Source organism: Pelodiscus sinensis, chromosome 8 (genome assembly GCF_049634645.1).
Source record: "Pelodiscus sinensis isolate JC-2024 chromosome 8, ASM4963464v1, whole genome shotgun sequence".
Lineage (NCBI taxonomy): Eukaryota > Metazoa > Chordata > Testudines > Trionychidae > Pelodiscus > Pelodiscus sinensis.
In genome coordinates this window covers 36,403,163-36,420,754 of record NC_134718.1, presented here as the reverse complement: position 1 = coordinate 36,420,754, position 17,592 = coordinate 36,403,163, and the positions used below count along the sequence as shown (strand labels likewise).

At 42.4% G+C, this 17,592-nt stretch overlaps 1 protein-coding gene across 18 annotated transcripts in view; it reads right to left on the bottom strand.

The window, feature by feature from the left end:
• Nucleotides 1-17,592, bottom strand: part of PCDH15 (protocadherin related 15) — a 1,467,631-nt gene that overhangs the window by 320,732 nt on the left and 1,129,307 nt on the right. For all 18 annotated transcript variants that reach the window (XM_075935032.1, XM_075935037.1, XM_075935036.1 and 15 more), the window contains 2 exons: nt 14,664-14,857; nt 2,815-2,947 (listed from right to left, as the gene is read on the bottom strand). In XM_075935032.1, the coding sequence (XP_075791147.1) occupies nt 2,815-2,947; nt 14,664-14,857 (327 nt within the window). The remainder of the gene's footprint in view (nt 1-2,814; nt 2,948-14,663; nt 14,858-17,592) is intronic.

Genomic DNA, 17,592 nt, shown 5'->3' with positions numbered 1-17,592 from the left:
ACACTGTTTAATAGAAAGTTTCCCCAGTCATTTGCATGAATCACACTCAGTTAAACTTGCTTAATTTCATTCTGGTATAGATAATTTTTTATTAGCTCCATTCAATGGATTTCTATTGAACTATGCTATCTAAAACAGCTGAGGATCTAGTCCATTATACCATTTGATTATCTGCACTCTGCTGAGATAACCAGACTATATTATGCAGGCCTCAGTAACTATAGGCTAAATTCAACATTTTCCAAGCAATGCTAGGAGGGCTGTCAGTTCACATGAATTAACTGAAGTTATGAACACAAAACAAATTAACTAGATTAAAAACAGTAATGACTAATTACATTCTTAATCATACTATTAAACAATAGAATACCAATTTAAACTTCCTATACATATTTTTGAATTGTTCTATATTTTCAAATATATTGATTTCAATTACAATACAGAATACAAAGTTTACAGAGCTCATTTTATATTATTTTTCATTACTAATATTTGCATTGTAAAATGATAAAAGAAATAGAATTTTTCAATTCACATTATAAAGTGTACCTCTTGTTCAGCCTAATGGTAAGGCAAATATGTTTGTTTATATTTACAGGAGATAAATTTACAGTGTTACCTAGATTTGTTGTAGCCAGAATTCCAAGGTATTTACATGTCAGGTATGATAACATTTAGGTTACATCTACACTTCAGGCTTCTCGCACAAGAACTTTTTGTGGAAGAAATCTTCCACAAAAAGTTCTTGTGCAAGAGCGCATTCAGACTGCCATGTGCTTTTGTGCAAGAGATGTACTTTTGCACAAGAGAGCATCCACACTGCCATGAATGCTCTTGTGCAAGAAAGCTCTGATGACCATTCACAGAATGGCCATCAGAGAACCTGTGCTTTTTCCAATAGGGGTTTCTTGCATGAGAAACCCATTACCCATCCACACATGCCTTTTTGAGCAAGAGCTCTTGTGCAAAAAGGCTTATTCCTCATAGAAAGAGGAATAACTCTTGCGCAAGAAGCCCTGTCTTCTGACGATCTACTGTACTTTTTCTTGCACAAAAACATGCTTGTAATGTGGACACTCCACGAGTTTTTGGGCAAAAACATTTGTTTTTGCACAAAATCTCGTTAGTGTAGACATAGCCTTATATGCCCTATCACAATTTGACTTATGGGTTCTAAAGCTTCACATTGTTTTGTTTTTGGGTGCAGTTATATACATTTTTTTACATTTGAAAGTTATACTGTCATGATAAAGAGATTGTATTATAGTACTTGAATGAAAGTGAGCACTGTATATTTTGTATTCTGTGTTATTAAAATCAATATATTTGAAAAATGTAGAAAATATGTGTCACTAGTTCAAATAGAAGTCCAGTCATTAGTGACTGAAATGTATTACACAACTGAAAAGTTATAATACAGTAAAATTCCGGTGGTCTGGCATCCAGTGGTCCAGTACGCCTGATGGTCCGGCACCAAACTGCAACCTGGAAGTGCTCCGGCAGCTGCTTCAAGTTGTTAGTGTAATGGATTAACTGCGGCTGGATCCACAGCGGACAGGCTGTCAATCTATCTTTCCTCTTAACTGCCTGGAGGAGGGGGGGCAGGGGAAGGTAGGGGTCGGTGGGGGAGGGGGTGTGCCAAACCCTCCCTCCTGCTGCAGGGAGGCAGAGCCTGCGAGCGGTGGAAGGGGAGAGGCGGCGACAGGCAGGCAGCCGCATTCAGGACGTTCTAATCAGTTACACTTACTCCGGCTGGATCCACAGCCGACAGGCTGTTAATCTACCTTTCCTCTCTACTGCCTGGAGGGGGGGAGGGCGGTGGGAACGGGTAGATCCACAGGTGACAGGCTGCTGCTGAAACTCACAAGAGATCATCTCCCCTCCCTGTCCCTGCTGCTTTTACCAGTAGACCGATAGTCCAGGATCAAAAGATCAAGTGAGTGAGCTCTGCCTCCCTGCAGCAGGAGGGAGGGTTTGGCACACCCCCTCCCCCACCGACCCCTACCTTCCCCTGCCCCCCTCCTCCAGGCAATAGAGAGGAAAGGTAGATTAACAGCCTGTCTGCTGTGGATCCAGCCGGAGTTAAGTGTAACTGATTAGAACGTCCTGAATGCGGCTGCTTTGGCACACCACTGCCCCCTCCCCCGCTTCCCCTCCGACGAGACCCGCCCCAGCCAGAGTACCTCCTGATAGTCCGGCATTTCTGATAATCAGGCACCACCTGGGTCCCAAGGGTGCCGGATTATCGGAAGTCTACTGTACATATGAAACAATGAGTTGTTAGTGTCAGCAATTCTCATAATGGGCAGATACAACTGGCCTCCTTTTTGGCCGTATCAGCAACCAGGCAAAGGAACCAAAGGACCCAGTAACTGAATTGTTCTCACACTTTCAGAAGTGGTATCTCATGGTCTGAGTTGAGACTAGTGAATCAAGATAGGAGAGTTTGCATAAGCAGTGCCTCCACTGCCTGGTGGATAAGTACAAGCCCTTTTGTATCCAGGGCTTTCATACTGACAGCCTACGAGAACAATAAATTCAATGACATGTTTAAATAACATTCATTATTCTTTGCCACACTCCTGATCAGAAGGCAGGCTAAAGTTATGAATTAATATATTTTGGTTTGATAGAAATCTGAAATGTTACAAAAATGCCAAAGCAGCATTTTATTTTGTGCTATGTTTTTCTTTCAGAATAGATTTTAATCCTCACAGATTGCCTTTGACTTCTACAAAAGGAGGACAGGCCTCTACGTGCCACATACGTAATCAGAAGTAGCTGTGCAAAGGCTTACACTGAAGTATTCTGTACCTGCAGGTTTAACAAAATCGCACCAGTTCTCATGGCCTCACTGAGTTCAAGACTGTACATCAGCTGGGGAAAGCGGGGAGGGCTCTGATTGTTTGGAGGAAGTACCTCAATGTAAACAGTAGTGATGGAGCTCCTGCAACGACAGAAAAAGAACAGAAACCAGGTCAAAATCAACAGTATGGCAACATAACCTACAATTTCGATATCTGTAGATTGTCCTCCCTATTCTGTAGATCACACAACTTCTCTCTCCTCCTCCGAGGCACTCCTCTTTCTGCACTGTCTCAGAAGTGACTTGCATTCCCATCTCAAGATAACAACATTTTAAATATTTTAAAAGGAACTAACTTGGTAAAAGTTTTGCAAAATTGACCCTCCCCACCAAACCCATAAGTCATATGTCTTTTCTGACACTATCATCTTCTGATACTGTAACGCATGCTCCACCCTTGGGGGAAAATTGATGAAAGTCAGCACTGTCTCTTGTGGGAAAGAAGACAGGAATGGTTGACAGAGCTCCCTTTTTGTTTGGTTAAAACTGTGTCAAGTCTTTGGTACGTTCAAGAGGATGTAGTTATCAGAGAAGCAGGGAAACAAAGTAATTGAGAAAGAACTGAGGATGAGCTACGCATGGCAAAGTTCTCAAAAGAGTACAGAATAGAGCAGTAAGGGTATGTCTACACTGCCACCCTAGTTCGAACTAGGGCGGCTAATGTAGGCATTCGAAGTTGCAAATGAAGCCCGGGATTTAAATATCCCGGGCTTCATTTGCATCTTGCTGGGCGCCGCCATTTTTAAATTCCGTTAGTGCGGACTCTGTGCCCGTGGCTACACGCGGCACGGAGTAGGTAGTTCGAATTAGGCTCTCTAATTCTAACTACCGTTACTTCTCGTGGAACGAGCTCCCTAAGAGCTCAACTTCCCTACAATTCATGCCTCTAGGAAAGTTTATTTTGTCCTAACACAGGCTAAAAGAGATAGTGTCATCGGCCTGGGAATCAGGGTGAGTACAAAAAATAACATAGTTAGCACATTGAGGCTACATCTAGACTACATCCCTCTGTCGGCAGAGGGATGTAAATAAAGCACTTCAAAAGTGCAAATGAAGCTGGGATTTAAATATCCCGCACTTTATTTGCATAATCATGTAATGGCACTGTTTCGAAAAAGCACTATTTCAAAATTGAAACCGCAGTCTAGATGCAGTTCTTTTGAAAACAGGGTGCTTTTTTGAAAGAGCGCCATTACATGATTATGCAAATGAAGCACAGGATTTTTAAATCCTGGCTTCATTTGCACTTTTGAAGTGCTTCATTTATATCCCTCTGCAGACAGGGGATGTAGTTTAGACACACCCTGACTGATCATTGCAGAGATAAAAAGACAGAAGCTACTGATTTAAATACATATGTAAAAAGGAAACATTTTCTTCTACCTACCATGAGAGAAAGGTTGGGAGATATGGCGGATGGCAAATATTTTTCAATTCTGTATTTTTCAGCAGAGTTCTGGCAGAAAAACAGTTCATATGTTCATGCACATTCAACCTACCACTTTTAGTTGAGAAGTTTGGGGTGTGTTCACCACCTGAGGAGTTTCATAAAAAAACACTTTTTGACAGACTAGAGGGAGCTACAGTTGACACAGATGATGTTTTGATCAGGGGAAAATAACAGAAAAGTGTGACCAGAGGCTTTTGAACAACTCTGGAAAGAGCAAAAGGTGCTGCGTTAAAGCTGAACACACATAACTATAACTACCATATAATGCAAATATACCCATGGGGGAACTCAATACTGGTCCCAGATGAGGGATTTTGCCAGACCAGGGGAGGTCATTTCTGCCGCCACACAATGCACTGCACTGGGCTCCCACTTCCCCCCTACTCTTTGCAGTGCTCCAGGCTCCCAGCCCCTCATGACCCATGCAGCATGCCAGGACTTTCTGATCCTGGAACACACGTGGTCCAGACCAGAGAGTCCCAGTTTACAGAGGTGTAACCTGTACCTCAGATGTGCAGGCAGAGCACAGTAAGACAGAGGCCATATTCAGATAAGGAACAGATAAAGAAGAAATACAAAGATCCATTGGAATGGCGAACTGGGAAATTTGTGCCTTTCCTAGCTGTCCAAACCAGCAACCTGAGAGCACCACTATGTAAAATTGTCCAATGAACATGAGACGCAAATCTTAATACAATGTTTGAAAAAATGAAGGAGTTAACTAAAGCAGTCCCAGTTCTTACCATGAAGGGTATTAGTACATTTTTTATACAGCGGAATGGTCAACATTGGACACCAGTAGCTTGTGTGTCAATGGCATTATCAAAATCAGCAAAATCTGATATATGCTGAAATAAAGGAGGAGGCTTTTACTTTAGTCCTTGGGTATAAAATACTTCAAGTCTATTTTGATCCATGGCCAAGGAAGCTGTAGGATAAATGACCCAAATTCAGCCGTTAGGGCATATTAGTGGATGATGTTTGTGGTTTTGTGTGTTTGCATATAGATTATTAAAAACTTAACAGTGTAACCAAATGGTTCCTGTCTATGCAGTATTCTTCTGTCTTTGAAGTGTATTCCAAATAATCTTACAATGGTAGAAGACAAATACCTTGTATTAAATCTGTATAACCAATTACCAGTGATGCCAGGGAAATAGGTCTATTTGGAAGTCTCTAAGATTGCCTATTGTTCACCCAGGAAAACCATTGGATCCTGATTCTTTTTATTTCACATCTGCTTGATGATCAGTGAAAGCTTTCAGCCATAGATTGGGATCTCCAAGTTTGCTTGTATTCAACCTGAAACAAGCACATTGGACTGTAACCTGTGGACTAACTCATTAGGAACTCTTTGCTTGTACAAAGCTCAGCAACTCTTACTATGAATGTGGAAGGAACTTAGAGAGGTCATCAAGTTCAGTCCCCTGCACTCCTGGCAGAACCAAGCACCAATTAGACTATCCCAAACAAGTGTTTGTCTAATTTACTTAAAAATCGCCTATGAAGGAGACTGCAAAACCTTCCTAGGCAATTTATTCCAGTGCTTACCACTCTGACAGGAAGTTTTTCCTAATGTCCAATCTAAACCTCTCTTGATGCAACTTAGGCCCATTGCTTCTTTTCTTATTATCAAAGGCTAAGGAGAATAAATTTTTCTCCTCCTCCTAGTAATCTTTTAGGGTATGTCTACACTACCACCCTAGTTCGAACTAGGGTGGTTAATGTAGTCATACGAACTTGCAAATGAAGCCTGGGATTTGAATTTCCCAGGCTTCATTTGCATGTTGCCGGGCTCCGCCATTTTAAAATGTCCACTAGTGCGGACTCCATGCCCACGGCTACACACGGCATGAACTAGATAGTTCGGACTAGGCTTCCTATTCCGAACTATCTGTACACCTCGTGGAACTATCTAGTTCGTGCCGCGTGTAGCCACGGGCACGGAGTCCGCACTAGCGGACATTTAAAAATGGCGGCGCCCGGCAACATGCAAATGAAGCCCGGGAAATTCAAATCCCAGGCTTCATTTGCAAGTTTGTATGACTACATTAACCACCCTAGTTTGAACTAGGGTGGTATTGTAGACATACCCTTAGATACTTGAAAGCTCTTGTCATGGTCTCTCTCAGTCTTCTCTTTTCCAAACTAAACAAAACAAATTCCTTCAATCTTCCCTCATAGGTCATGTTTTCTAGACCATTAATCATTGTTGTTGCTCTTCTCTGCACTTTTCCCAATTTATCCACATCTTTCCTAATGTGACATGCCAGAATTGCATGCTGTACTCTAGCTGAGTCCTGATCATCACAGGGTAGAGCGAAAGAATTACTTCTCATGTCTTGCTTACAATACTCCTGAGAAAGCATCCCAAAAGGATGTTTACTTTTTTTGTAACAGCCTCATACTATTAACTCTCATTGGGTATGTCTACACTACAGAGTTAGTTCGAACTAACGGACGTTAGTTCGAACTAACTTTAATAGGCGCTACACTAGCGCTCCGCTAGTTCGAATTTAATTCGAACTAGCGGAGCGCTTAGTTCGAACTAGGTAAACCTCATTTTACGAGGATTAAGCCTAGTTCGAACTAGCTAGTTTGAATTAAGGGCTGTGTAGACCCTTAATTCGAACTAGTGGGAGGCTAGCCCTCCCCAGCTTTCCCTGGTGGCCACTCTGGCCAACACCAGGGAAACTCTATGCCCCCCTCCTGGCCCCGGACTCCTTAAAGGGACACAGGCTGGCTACAGTGCCCGTGCCAGGTGCAAGCCTGCCAGCACCCAGCTAGCAGACCCTGCACCTGGCATGGCTCGAGCCACCCACCCGACGCCCCCCAGCCCTCCCCCTCTTCCCGGGACCAGGCTGGCGGTTCCCGGGAGCTTGCCCAGGACCGCAAGAGGCGAGCATCCACCTGGGCTAGTGCGGACATCGTGGACCTCGTCCACGATCTCCGCACTAGGCACAAGAAGGTGGCCATCTAGGGCAGAAGAGCTGCCAGCCTGGCCACCCAGGAGCAGGTGTGCATGAAAATCAAGGTGGTCCACTGAGACCCCCGACCCTGAGCCCTGAACTTACAATGGCCGTCCTGGGTCAGACCAAAGGTCCATCTAGCCCAGTAGCCTGTCTGCCGACAGCGGCCAACCCTAGGGACCCTGGAGGGGATGGACCGGAGAAAGTGACCAAGCCATTTGTCTCGTGCCATCCCTCTCCGGCCTTCCACAAACTTTGGACAGGGACACCACTCCTACCCCCTGGCTAATACCACTCCATGGACCCAACCTCCATGACTTGATCTCACTTCCCTTTAAACTCTGTTCTAGTTCTAGCCTTCACAGCCTCCTGCAGCAAGGAGTTCCACAGGTTGATTATTTGCTTTGTGAAGAAGAACTTTCTGTTACTAGTTTGAAGCCTGCTACCCATTCCTTTCCTTTGGTGTCCTCTAGTCCTTCTTTATGGGAACTAATGAAGGACTTTTCTGTATGTACCCTCTCCACCCAACTCCTGCTTTTAGAGACCTCTATCCTGTCCCCCCTCCGTTTCCTCTTTTCTAAGCTGAGAAGTCCCAGTCTATTTAGCCTCTCTTCATATGGGACCTGTTCCCAACCCCTGATTATTTTAGTTGCCCTGCCCTCTCCCAGCCTCTCTCTTCCCCTCTCCCACCTCCTTTTCCCCGTCTCCCCCAGTTTTGTTCAATAAAGACAGATTCCATTTTTGAACACAATTGTCCTTTATTTTGTACATCAAGAAAAGGGGCTAGAGAAGGGTAAGTGGAAGGAGGTGAGGGAGGAATGGGGCACGAGCCCCCGATGGGGAGGACTGGGCTGGATCTGCGGGCTTCTGGGGGTGGAACCTCTCCTGTAGCCCCCCAACTGCCTCCTCTCCCCAGATGGCAGGCTGTGGCAAGTGCAGCCGAGCTGATGGCCAAGTGGTGTGATGTGCCCACTGTGGGCACTCCGGGCACTCCAAAGCAGGACTGGTTTTCAAGCGGGGCACCCCTGAGAACTATCTGTCCGGGGTGGGGGTCGGGACCCTTTAAGCACAGCCCTCGGCTAGCCTGAGACAGCATCTCCACGCTCTAAGTCCTCCTCTGATGCCCTGCCGGCACTGCTTCCGGCCATCCTTAAGCCCTGTTCAGGGTCCACTTAATGTGGACATGCTAGTTTAAAATAGCAAAACGCTAATTCGAACTAGTTTTTAGTTCTAGACGCGTTTGTTCGAATTAGCTTAGTTCGAATTAACTAATTCGAACTAAGTTAGTTTGAAATAGCGCTGTAGTGTAGACGTACCCATTTAGACTTAGTCCACTACGATCCCCTAGTTTCCTTTCTGCAATACTTCTTCATAGGCAGTATTTCCCATTTTGTATATGTGAAACTGATTGTTCCTTCCTAAGCTGAACACTTCACATTTGTCCTTATTGAATTTCACCCTATTTATCTCTGACTATTTCTCTAGATTGACGAGATCCTTTTGAGTTATAATCCTATCCTCCAAAACACTTGCAACTTCTGCCATCATGGTATAATCCACACACTTTATAAATATATCTGAATGCCATTATCTAAATCGTTGATGAAGATACGGAACAGAACCAGACCAGAACTAATCCTCACAGGACCCCACCCATTATGCCCTTCCAGCATGACTGTGAACCATTGATAACTACACTCTGGGAATGGTTATCCAGCAAGTTATTCAGCCACCTTCCATTAGCTCCATCTAGTTTCCATTTCCCTTTTTGTTAACAAGAAGGTCATGCAAGACTGTATTAAATGCCTTACTGAAATCTAGATATACCATATCTACTGCTTCCCCCATCTACACTAGCTTTGTTACCCTGTCAAAGAAAGGTATCAACTATGATTTATTCTTGACAAATCCATGCTGACTATTTCTTATCACCTTATAAAGGTTCTCTTTCAAGCACCTTTGGCTCAGAACAATTACTGACCACCACACTGCCCATACAGGGGGCAATGAAAATTTGCACCATTCCCCAAGTGGCACTGGAGACAGTAGACTTAATTTCTGTTTTCTCTCTGCACTACCATCTCAGTACTGGCAGCACAGGGACTGTTGTTGAGAAGGGTCCCTCAGTAGTTACACAATGAAGAGGGAGCTCCTGTTTCTTCTCTCTCAGGTCTCCCTGGCTATGCAGAATTTGTTCATTATCCAGGCCCGTGTGCACCCACTGGACACTAGTGCTGTTTAAACAGTACTAGTAACAGTAAGTATAAGAACAAAGAGAACTGTATGCATGTTAGTTGACTGGTTTCTGAGGACATATTGCATCGCTATAGAGTAGATACTCTTGAAAGAGAAAATGCATTTACATTCATTATGTGTTCCAAGAATGTTATGATGGATGTTACTTCCTGATTTGGGCAGGTAGATGTACTTGATCTGGTGGATTGCTTTCATCATTAACTGTAATGATCCTAAGAAGAACTGGAAAAAGGAAAGGAAACTTGAAAGTCTGCTCTAAAATTGCTCATATATCACAAATTCCTTTCCTTTTTGTCAATACACTGAAAATTGCTCATGGATGACTCCTTTACCATTACATAAATAACTAGGAGCTAATGTAATTAAGCATGAAACATTTGTCCTTGATTGATATAATTGATATTGTCCTTATACCATGTTACTGACTCTCGCTAATAATGGCTAACTTAAAATATTGAGCACAGTATCTTACCATATGGTGATAATGAATTACAAACCATTAATTTGAAGTGTTAATCAAAAGTAAGACATGGAATTGAGCTAATTTTACATTTGGATTCACAAAGCAGAACCCATTCATTTGTTACTTTGACAATGAGATTTTTTTCTTGTCTAAATTACTATTTCACATTTCTTTATTTCTTACTGAAGTCTTATGAAACCTAATTAAAAGGCTACTTTATTTTTACTTTTTTCCCAGAAAAAAGGTCACATTTGAGAGAAAATCCATCTGTATTCCCCCTTTCTAAGTATAGGGGATAGGTCTCAAATTTCTATCACTAATCCTTCCAGGGAAGAAATTTTGTATGTAGAACGATTGTACCTTACTGAACTAGATCATTTTTCAGTTAAACAAACAGTTATATATCTAGCTTGAAATCCTGAACCAATGTAGCCAGCCTTTAGCTGCGAAATGTCATCAGCTACAGATAAGTTAAAAAAAACCCAAAAAACCCAAAACCCAATAAACTTGAGTTTATAAAACACTCACCATTAAAAAGCCAATATTTGACTGCAATTACTACACAGAGTTACGTGAAAAAGCTTCAGTAATTCCCTGTACTTTGAATAGGAAACATAGTAACTGGGCAAATAAATTTTTGAGTGAATGAAATGTAATTTTAGTTTTCTACCCTTCCAGAAAAATATAAGTTACACAACACTTATCTCATTTTGTGCTATTGATAGCTTAAAAATAAACCAAACTAAGCATATGAGCATTATTAATAACAGATGTTTTTAGATCTTTACTTGAGTTCTAGTGTCCCTCTTCATTAATTTGCTTTATAAAGGTGAAATGACAAAAACAAGATCTAGTCCAGAGCTAATTTCAAGGTCTGTCTAAATTGATTCCCTCAAGCTTTCTGGGAAACAAAACAAAACAACAACAACAAAAATGAAAAAGAACAAAAAAAGTGGGGGGCATAGAGTTCTGTCTGGTAGTAATTTTTCCTAGGAATGGAAGCTTCAGTTTGTCAGGGATTTATACATGCATACAACAATGTGAGTGTTACATCAGTGCTAACGAAGTCTAATTTAATCAGAGCAGATGTGGTCCACTTCTAGCAGTTGATAAGAAGGTAAGAAAACCTAAAGGGGAAAATTATTTGTTGTAATTATCTAAACATTCCCAATCTCTATTCAGACCAATTATGATAGTGTCAAGTTTATATATGAATTCCAGCTCTGAAGTTTCACACTGCAGTCTGTTTTTGAAGGTTTTTTGCTCAAAGTGACTTTCAAATCTGTTACTCTCCAGGGAGGTTAAAGTGATCTCCTATGGATTTTTGTATGTTTTTGTATGTACTACTATGTTTTATTTGTGTCTATTTATTTTTTTGTGCAGAGACAGTCAAGTTTGGCCAATGTACATGGCAGAGGGGCATTTCTGGCATATGATGGCATATATCACATGATGTGCAGGTGAATGAGTCCCTGATGGTATGGATGATGTGGTTAAGTCCTAAGATGGTGTCAAAAGGGTAGATACATAGACAGAGTTCACAATGGGGTTTGTTTCAGGGATAGGTTCCTGGATTCGTGTTTCTGTTGTGGTGTGTGGTGTTGGTGGTATGTATTTGGTGGAACCAATCCCTGCAACAAACTCCTTGGCAAATGCTGTCCCTTTTCCTCAAATAAAATAATAAATAATGACCCGTATATGTGTTAGAATTCAAGCTTCCTCCAAATGGTAGAAATCCCTAATAAGATCATATGCATGTTCCACAGATCAATCTGTTGTATTCATGGGCAAAAATTAAGGTGATACAATGTTTCAGATCTAGGATGCCTCTGCAAGAACCTCAGGGAGTGAGCTATATATCTGAACTGAAATTTCTTTATAGAACACATTTTTAGATGCCAGGATTTCTTTCTTTCCCCCAAATATTTCAGATTTATGAAATTTCCCCTTAAATCAATTTGAAGAGATTTAAATGTCATTATTTATCTCCTCAAAGTTGTAAAAACAGCAAGATCCCATCTGTATGTAGGTCAGCTTTGTGGTGCATCTCACATACAACATGCACTGCACTTTGCATGTTGTCACATTTTCTCTGAGCAAAGGATTCCATGACAAAAGTCAGTAACACGAGTGTAAGTGAGCATTATTAGCGGATTTTTTAACACGCAAACAAGCAAAATCTATTGCCTTTATTCAGACTAATTCTCTGATATCAGTATATGGGATCTGAGAATTGTGTTGTTGCATCTTAATATGAATTAAGATATTTAAGAGTTAGATTAAGCCAAGTGAATAATTTCCAGACTCTTTCTTCTGTTGTCATCTGTCTGTCATCATTAAACCTTATTTAATCTCTGACTTGTAATTTTGGGTGGTTCACATAAGATGTCTGAAGAGACCTGATTTATAGAAAGTTCTGAACATCCACTCTCTGTAAGTCATAAGAACATAAGAATGGCCGTATTGGGTCAGACCAAAGGTCCATCTAGCCCAGTAGCCAGTCTGCCGACAGTGGCCAGCACCTGGTGTCCCAGAGAGAGTGGACCGAAGACAATGATCAAGCGATTTGTCTCCTGCCATCCATCCTTCCCCAGCCTTCCACAAACAGAGGCCAGGGACACCATTTCTATCCCCTGGCTAATAGTCTTTTATGGACCTAACCTCCATGAAATTATCTAGCTTCTCTTTAAACTCTGTTATAGTCCTAGCCTTCACAGCCTCCTCTGGCAAGGAGTTCCACAGGTTGACTACACGCTGTGTGAAGAAGAACTTTCTTTTATTAGTTTTAAACCTGCTCCCCATTAATTTCATTTGGTGTCCTCTAGTTCTTCTTGAAGTCAGTCTTCTTGAATGCATCTCATGTAGGACACTGAGGCATCCCAAATCACTGGTCACTTATGGGGAAAAAAAAAACAAAATAGACCAATGGAACTACAAGATGTGAGATCTTCTTTTGCTTTTGGCAAATCTTGTAATAAGCAGCCTCTATCATAGAAGAAATGAATTCATTCCCCAGTGGGATACCAGCAGGTAACTATATATATAAGTATATCTTATTTCACCGGTTAATAATTTTTAAAAAGTTTGGTAAGGGGTTTATTATTAGTAAAATCAATGCTGTAGGGAATGGAAACTCTATCTTGGACCAAGGAATAATGGCACCATGGATATGAAGAGAGCAAGCCTTTGAGTCAAATGCATCAAATATTTAACAACAACCTTAAAGATCTTCCTGATCCATGTCAATAGAGAAACATCTGAGAATGAACTTCAATAGCTGCTTGGAATACAAACACATGGGGCAATAGAAGAGTGTAACACGTGATAAGATGGAAGGGAAGATAAAATGTAACCATTAGCTCACATGATTACACAGCTTAGTTTGTATAAAGACCAAGAGCCCAGCAGGACCACAGATGTTCTAGGTCCAGAGAGTCCAGGTGGAGGGCTGGTGGATGGGAACCCTGCAGGCCACCAGGGCAGCGAGCTACCAGCAGCAAGCTCAGAAGGTCTGGGAAACCCAGTGGAACCAGCAGGGCAGTGGGACTGGGAACAGGCTCCCACTGGCATCTGGACCAAGGCGAGGGAGGACTAGAAATGATCTCCCCTGGTCAGGCAAAATCCCTTATCCGGGACCGATGCGGTCCCGAGTGTGCCACACCAGGGAGATCCAACCTGTATATAGTCTTCTGTAATAAACAAATAAACAGTGTTTCAGCTCAACCTAGCCATTATAGTTTGCTGATTTCTTGCAGACTAAACAACAGATGTTGGCCTTGGGAGTTAGGGGAGAGGCATTTGGGTAAATTCACATGATATCTTACTGTTACATAAACTACTCCATTTGTGAATATGAAAAATATTACTGGCTTACTGGCACTGTTCATCTCAATCATTGTTATACATTTCTCTCCACATTAGTGAAGTGCCATCATTTTTGCTTATTTTTGGTACATAATAATGAAGAACATAAGAAGCAGGGAAGTGGGAGCAGATAGCTTTATTTGAGGGAACACAAGAACCCTGTGCCAACTACAGGCAACACACAAACTGCTCTGATCTCGCAGTAGCCTGAGATTAGATGTTAAGTGACTGTTGGTGTGAATTTAGGTTTTAGCGGAGCGTACTTTATTATTGACACAGCTTGCAATTTATGTGACAAAATAAGGCAAGTCCTGATGAATATGAATACTTTGCTCACCTGGACAGAAATCAGTTGTCAGCTGAGGGATTGTTCTGAAGATACTATTATTAATCATTTCTGTACAATAGCAAATGATGTGCTGTACAATCAACATCTATCTTCCTTTCTCTAACTTAATTTCTCATACAAACAAGGACAAATAAAATTGAATAGATAATAATTTAATTTTTACAAGGAGATAATTCAAGGGGAATGAAATAATGAAAGGTGTGAATTGGAGGGAATACGTAAATAAGTAAAAAATGCAAGTATTAAGTACTAATTTAGAAATTAGTCTATCAAAAGAAAAGTTGAAGTGGGATCAATTCACAAAACAGAGTAAATTCAAGCCACATCCCTCTACATGCTTGATTTGGCTCAGATTTCTATGAATAAAAGTGTGCTGCACTTCTTAACTGTAATTACTGGGACAGACATACATTAAGAAAAGGCTTTTTTATTGTATAATGAATTACCTTCTCTGTGCAGGAGAGGCATTGTCAGATGCTTTGACAGTGAGAGCATAGGATCTCCCTACTGACAATACAACTCCTGGAGCGATGGTGATAAGGCCCGTTTGGTCATTAATGATGAAGTCTCCCTGGTCCCCAGCCAGGATTTCATATATGATCTGCCCATTTGGCCCTTGGTCTTCATCTATGGCACTGAGCTGAAATTGAAAATCAGAATGTAAATACTCAGGAGTCAACCCTCCTTTCTTCCTATTTTGTCTTCTCTCAACAAGGGATCTGGCTTTGGAAAAGAAAGTTGTCAAAGCAAGAAGAAACAATTATTCTGTATCAACTGATTAAAATTTTGTCAAAGCAATATGTAATTTAGATTATAATATTAAAAATGAGTAAAAGAAGATTCCACATCCAGAAAATAAATCTAAAATAATTGACCCTGAATGTATTTAGGGATGCATATAAATTACAAAATCTAAGCACTAATGAAAATCTAATTAATACAACACTGATATTATTTTTTAACCCAAAGTAATTTTATTTAAAGAATAAAATAAATGTTTAACCTGGAGATCTGTGATTTACTCATGGAAAGGCTCCCTATATCTACTTTTAATTTGCATTGAGGTAGTGCTACCATAAATTATGATAGTCCCATCTTGCATAAAAACCTCTTCGTGTTAATTTGGGGAACAATGGCTTTATCATTTCTGAGCAGTGGGATAAGTTAGTGTTCCACAGACAGATTAGATAGCCAAGTTCAGGTGAAAAGATAAAGGTGTAGGAGCTTGCACGCATTTATAAAGAAAAAGAGATATAATAGCAACTCTGTTTTTGACATTTCTCCCACAAAATAAAGCTCTGATACCCAGGATGTTCAGGTTTAAAGTCTGCTATCTTACAATCCAGTAGGGCTAGAAATGGGTTTATGCCATTTAAAATGGTAGATGCCTATATTTGCCATGAGATACATAGTAGTTCTTCCTCCTTACACCTGTATATTATCAGTATATGTTATGAACAGTCTCTCATAGGAAATATAGGGAGTGTACTTTTTTAACCAAGTGTACTAAGATGACTTGGAACAACAGGGCTATGTCTACACTCACGGCTTCTTGCACAAGTATGCCTGTTCTTGGGCAAGAATCCGCAGAGTGTCCACACTGCCCACCGGCTCTTCCGCAAGAAGATTTACAGTACGGCATGCTAAGAGAGGGCTTCTTGTGCAAGAGCAATGCTCTCTTCTAACAGGTGTAAGCCCTCTTGCGCAGGAGCTCTTGAGCAAGAGGGCAGTGTGGACGCTCAACAGGGATTTCTTGTGCAAGAAAGCCCTATGGCTAAAATGGCCATCAGAGCTTTCTTGCACAAGAGAGCGTCCACACTGCCATGAATGCTCTTATGCAAAAGAGCACATGGCAGTGTGGACATTTTCTTGTGCAAGACTTCTTGCACAAGAACCCTTACGCAAAATGTTCTTGCACAAGAAGCCGCCAGTGTAGACATAGCCCAGGTATATCCTGTATTGACTAGACATTGTTAATATTATGAATGCATGATACAACAAACACATAGGCTACGTGTATACTACAAGGTTTTTGCACAAAAACATCTGTTTTGTGCAAACACCATGGAGCGTCCACATTTCAAGCATGCTTTTGCACAAGTAAATGGACAGGAAAATTGCAGAACGGGGCTTTTTGAGGTGTAGGTAAACCTCGTTCTACAAGGCATAACTCGTTTTTGTGCTACAGCTGTTGCGCAAAAAGGCATGTGTGGACGTTCTGTAGGGGCTTCTTGCACAAATAGAGCCTATCCGAAAAAGCATAGATGCTCTGATGGCCATTCTGTTAATGGCTATCAGAGATTTCTTGTGCAAGAGTATCATACAGTATGGATGCTCTCTTGCGCAAAAGCACATTGCAAAAGCGATGTGCTTTGAGGTGCGGACGTGCTTTTGTGCAAGAAATTTTTGCTCAAGAACTCTTCTGCAAAAGACTTCATGAGCAAAAACCCTACAGTGTAGACGTAGCCATATAGAAGAAGTAGGCAGTGTTTTTACTTCAGTTGGTTGGAATTCAGGAAGTCTGTACAGGCAGTCCCCGACTTACGTGGATCCGACTTATGTCAGATCTGCACTTACGAACGGAGCTTTTCTCGCCCCGGAGCTCGCTGGCGGCGGGACTGCCCAGAGCGCAGCGGTCCCGCCACCGCATCCTCCGGGGCAAGAAAAGCTGCTCCGGGTCTCCCTGGTGTGCTGGGGGGGACTCCCCAGCACAGCAGGGAGACCCGAGCAAAGCCGCACAGGCGGCGGGACCCCGCTGCCAGTGCGGCTTTGCTCCTTTCTCCCGAGCAAAGCCGCATGGGCGGCGGGGTCCCCCGCCTCTGTGACTTTGCTCCTGTCTCCCTCCTGTCTCCCTGCTGACTCCTGGGACAGAACAGCTGGGGCACTGCCGGGTAGGTCCCCGCAGGACCAACCCGGCAACTCCCCAGTTGCTCTACCCCAGGCGTCCCGCAACAAAAGCCTGGTCTGCTGGGGGGGAGCAGCAGGGAGACAGGAGCAAAGCCGCAGAGGTGACGGGACCTCTGCGCCTCCGTGGCTTTGCTCGGGTCTCCCTGGTCTGCTGGAGGGGAGGGGGGGCGCAGCTAGTGCACCCTCCCCCCCAGCAGACCAGGATTTTGTTGTGGGACTCATGGGGTAGAGCAGCTGGGGTGCTGCCGGGTTGACCTGCAGGGACCTACCTGGCAGTGCCCCAGCTGTTCTGTCCCAGGAGTCCAGATACAGCCGCTGTTGAAACTGATCAGTGGCTGATTCCAGGAAGCCAGGGGCAGAGCAACTCTGCCTAGGGCTTCCTGTAGTCAGCCGCTGATCAGTTTCAGCAGCAGCGGCTGAATCTGGAGCCAGTTCCGACTTACATACAAATTCAACTTAAGAACAAAC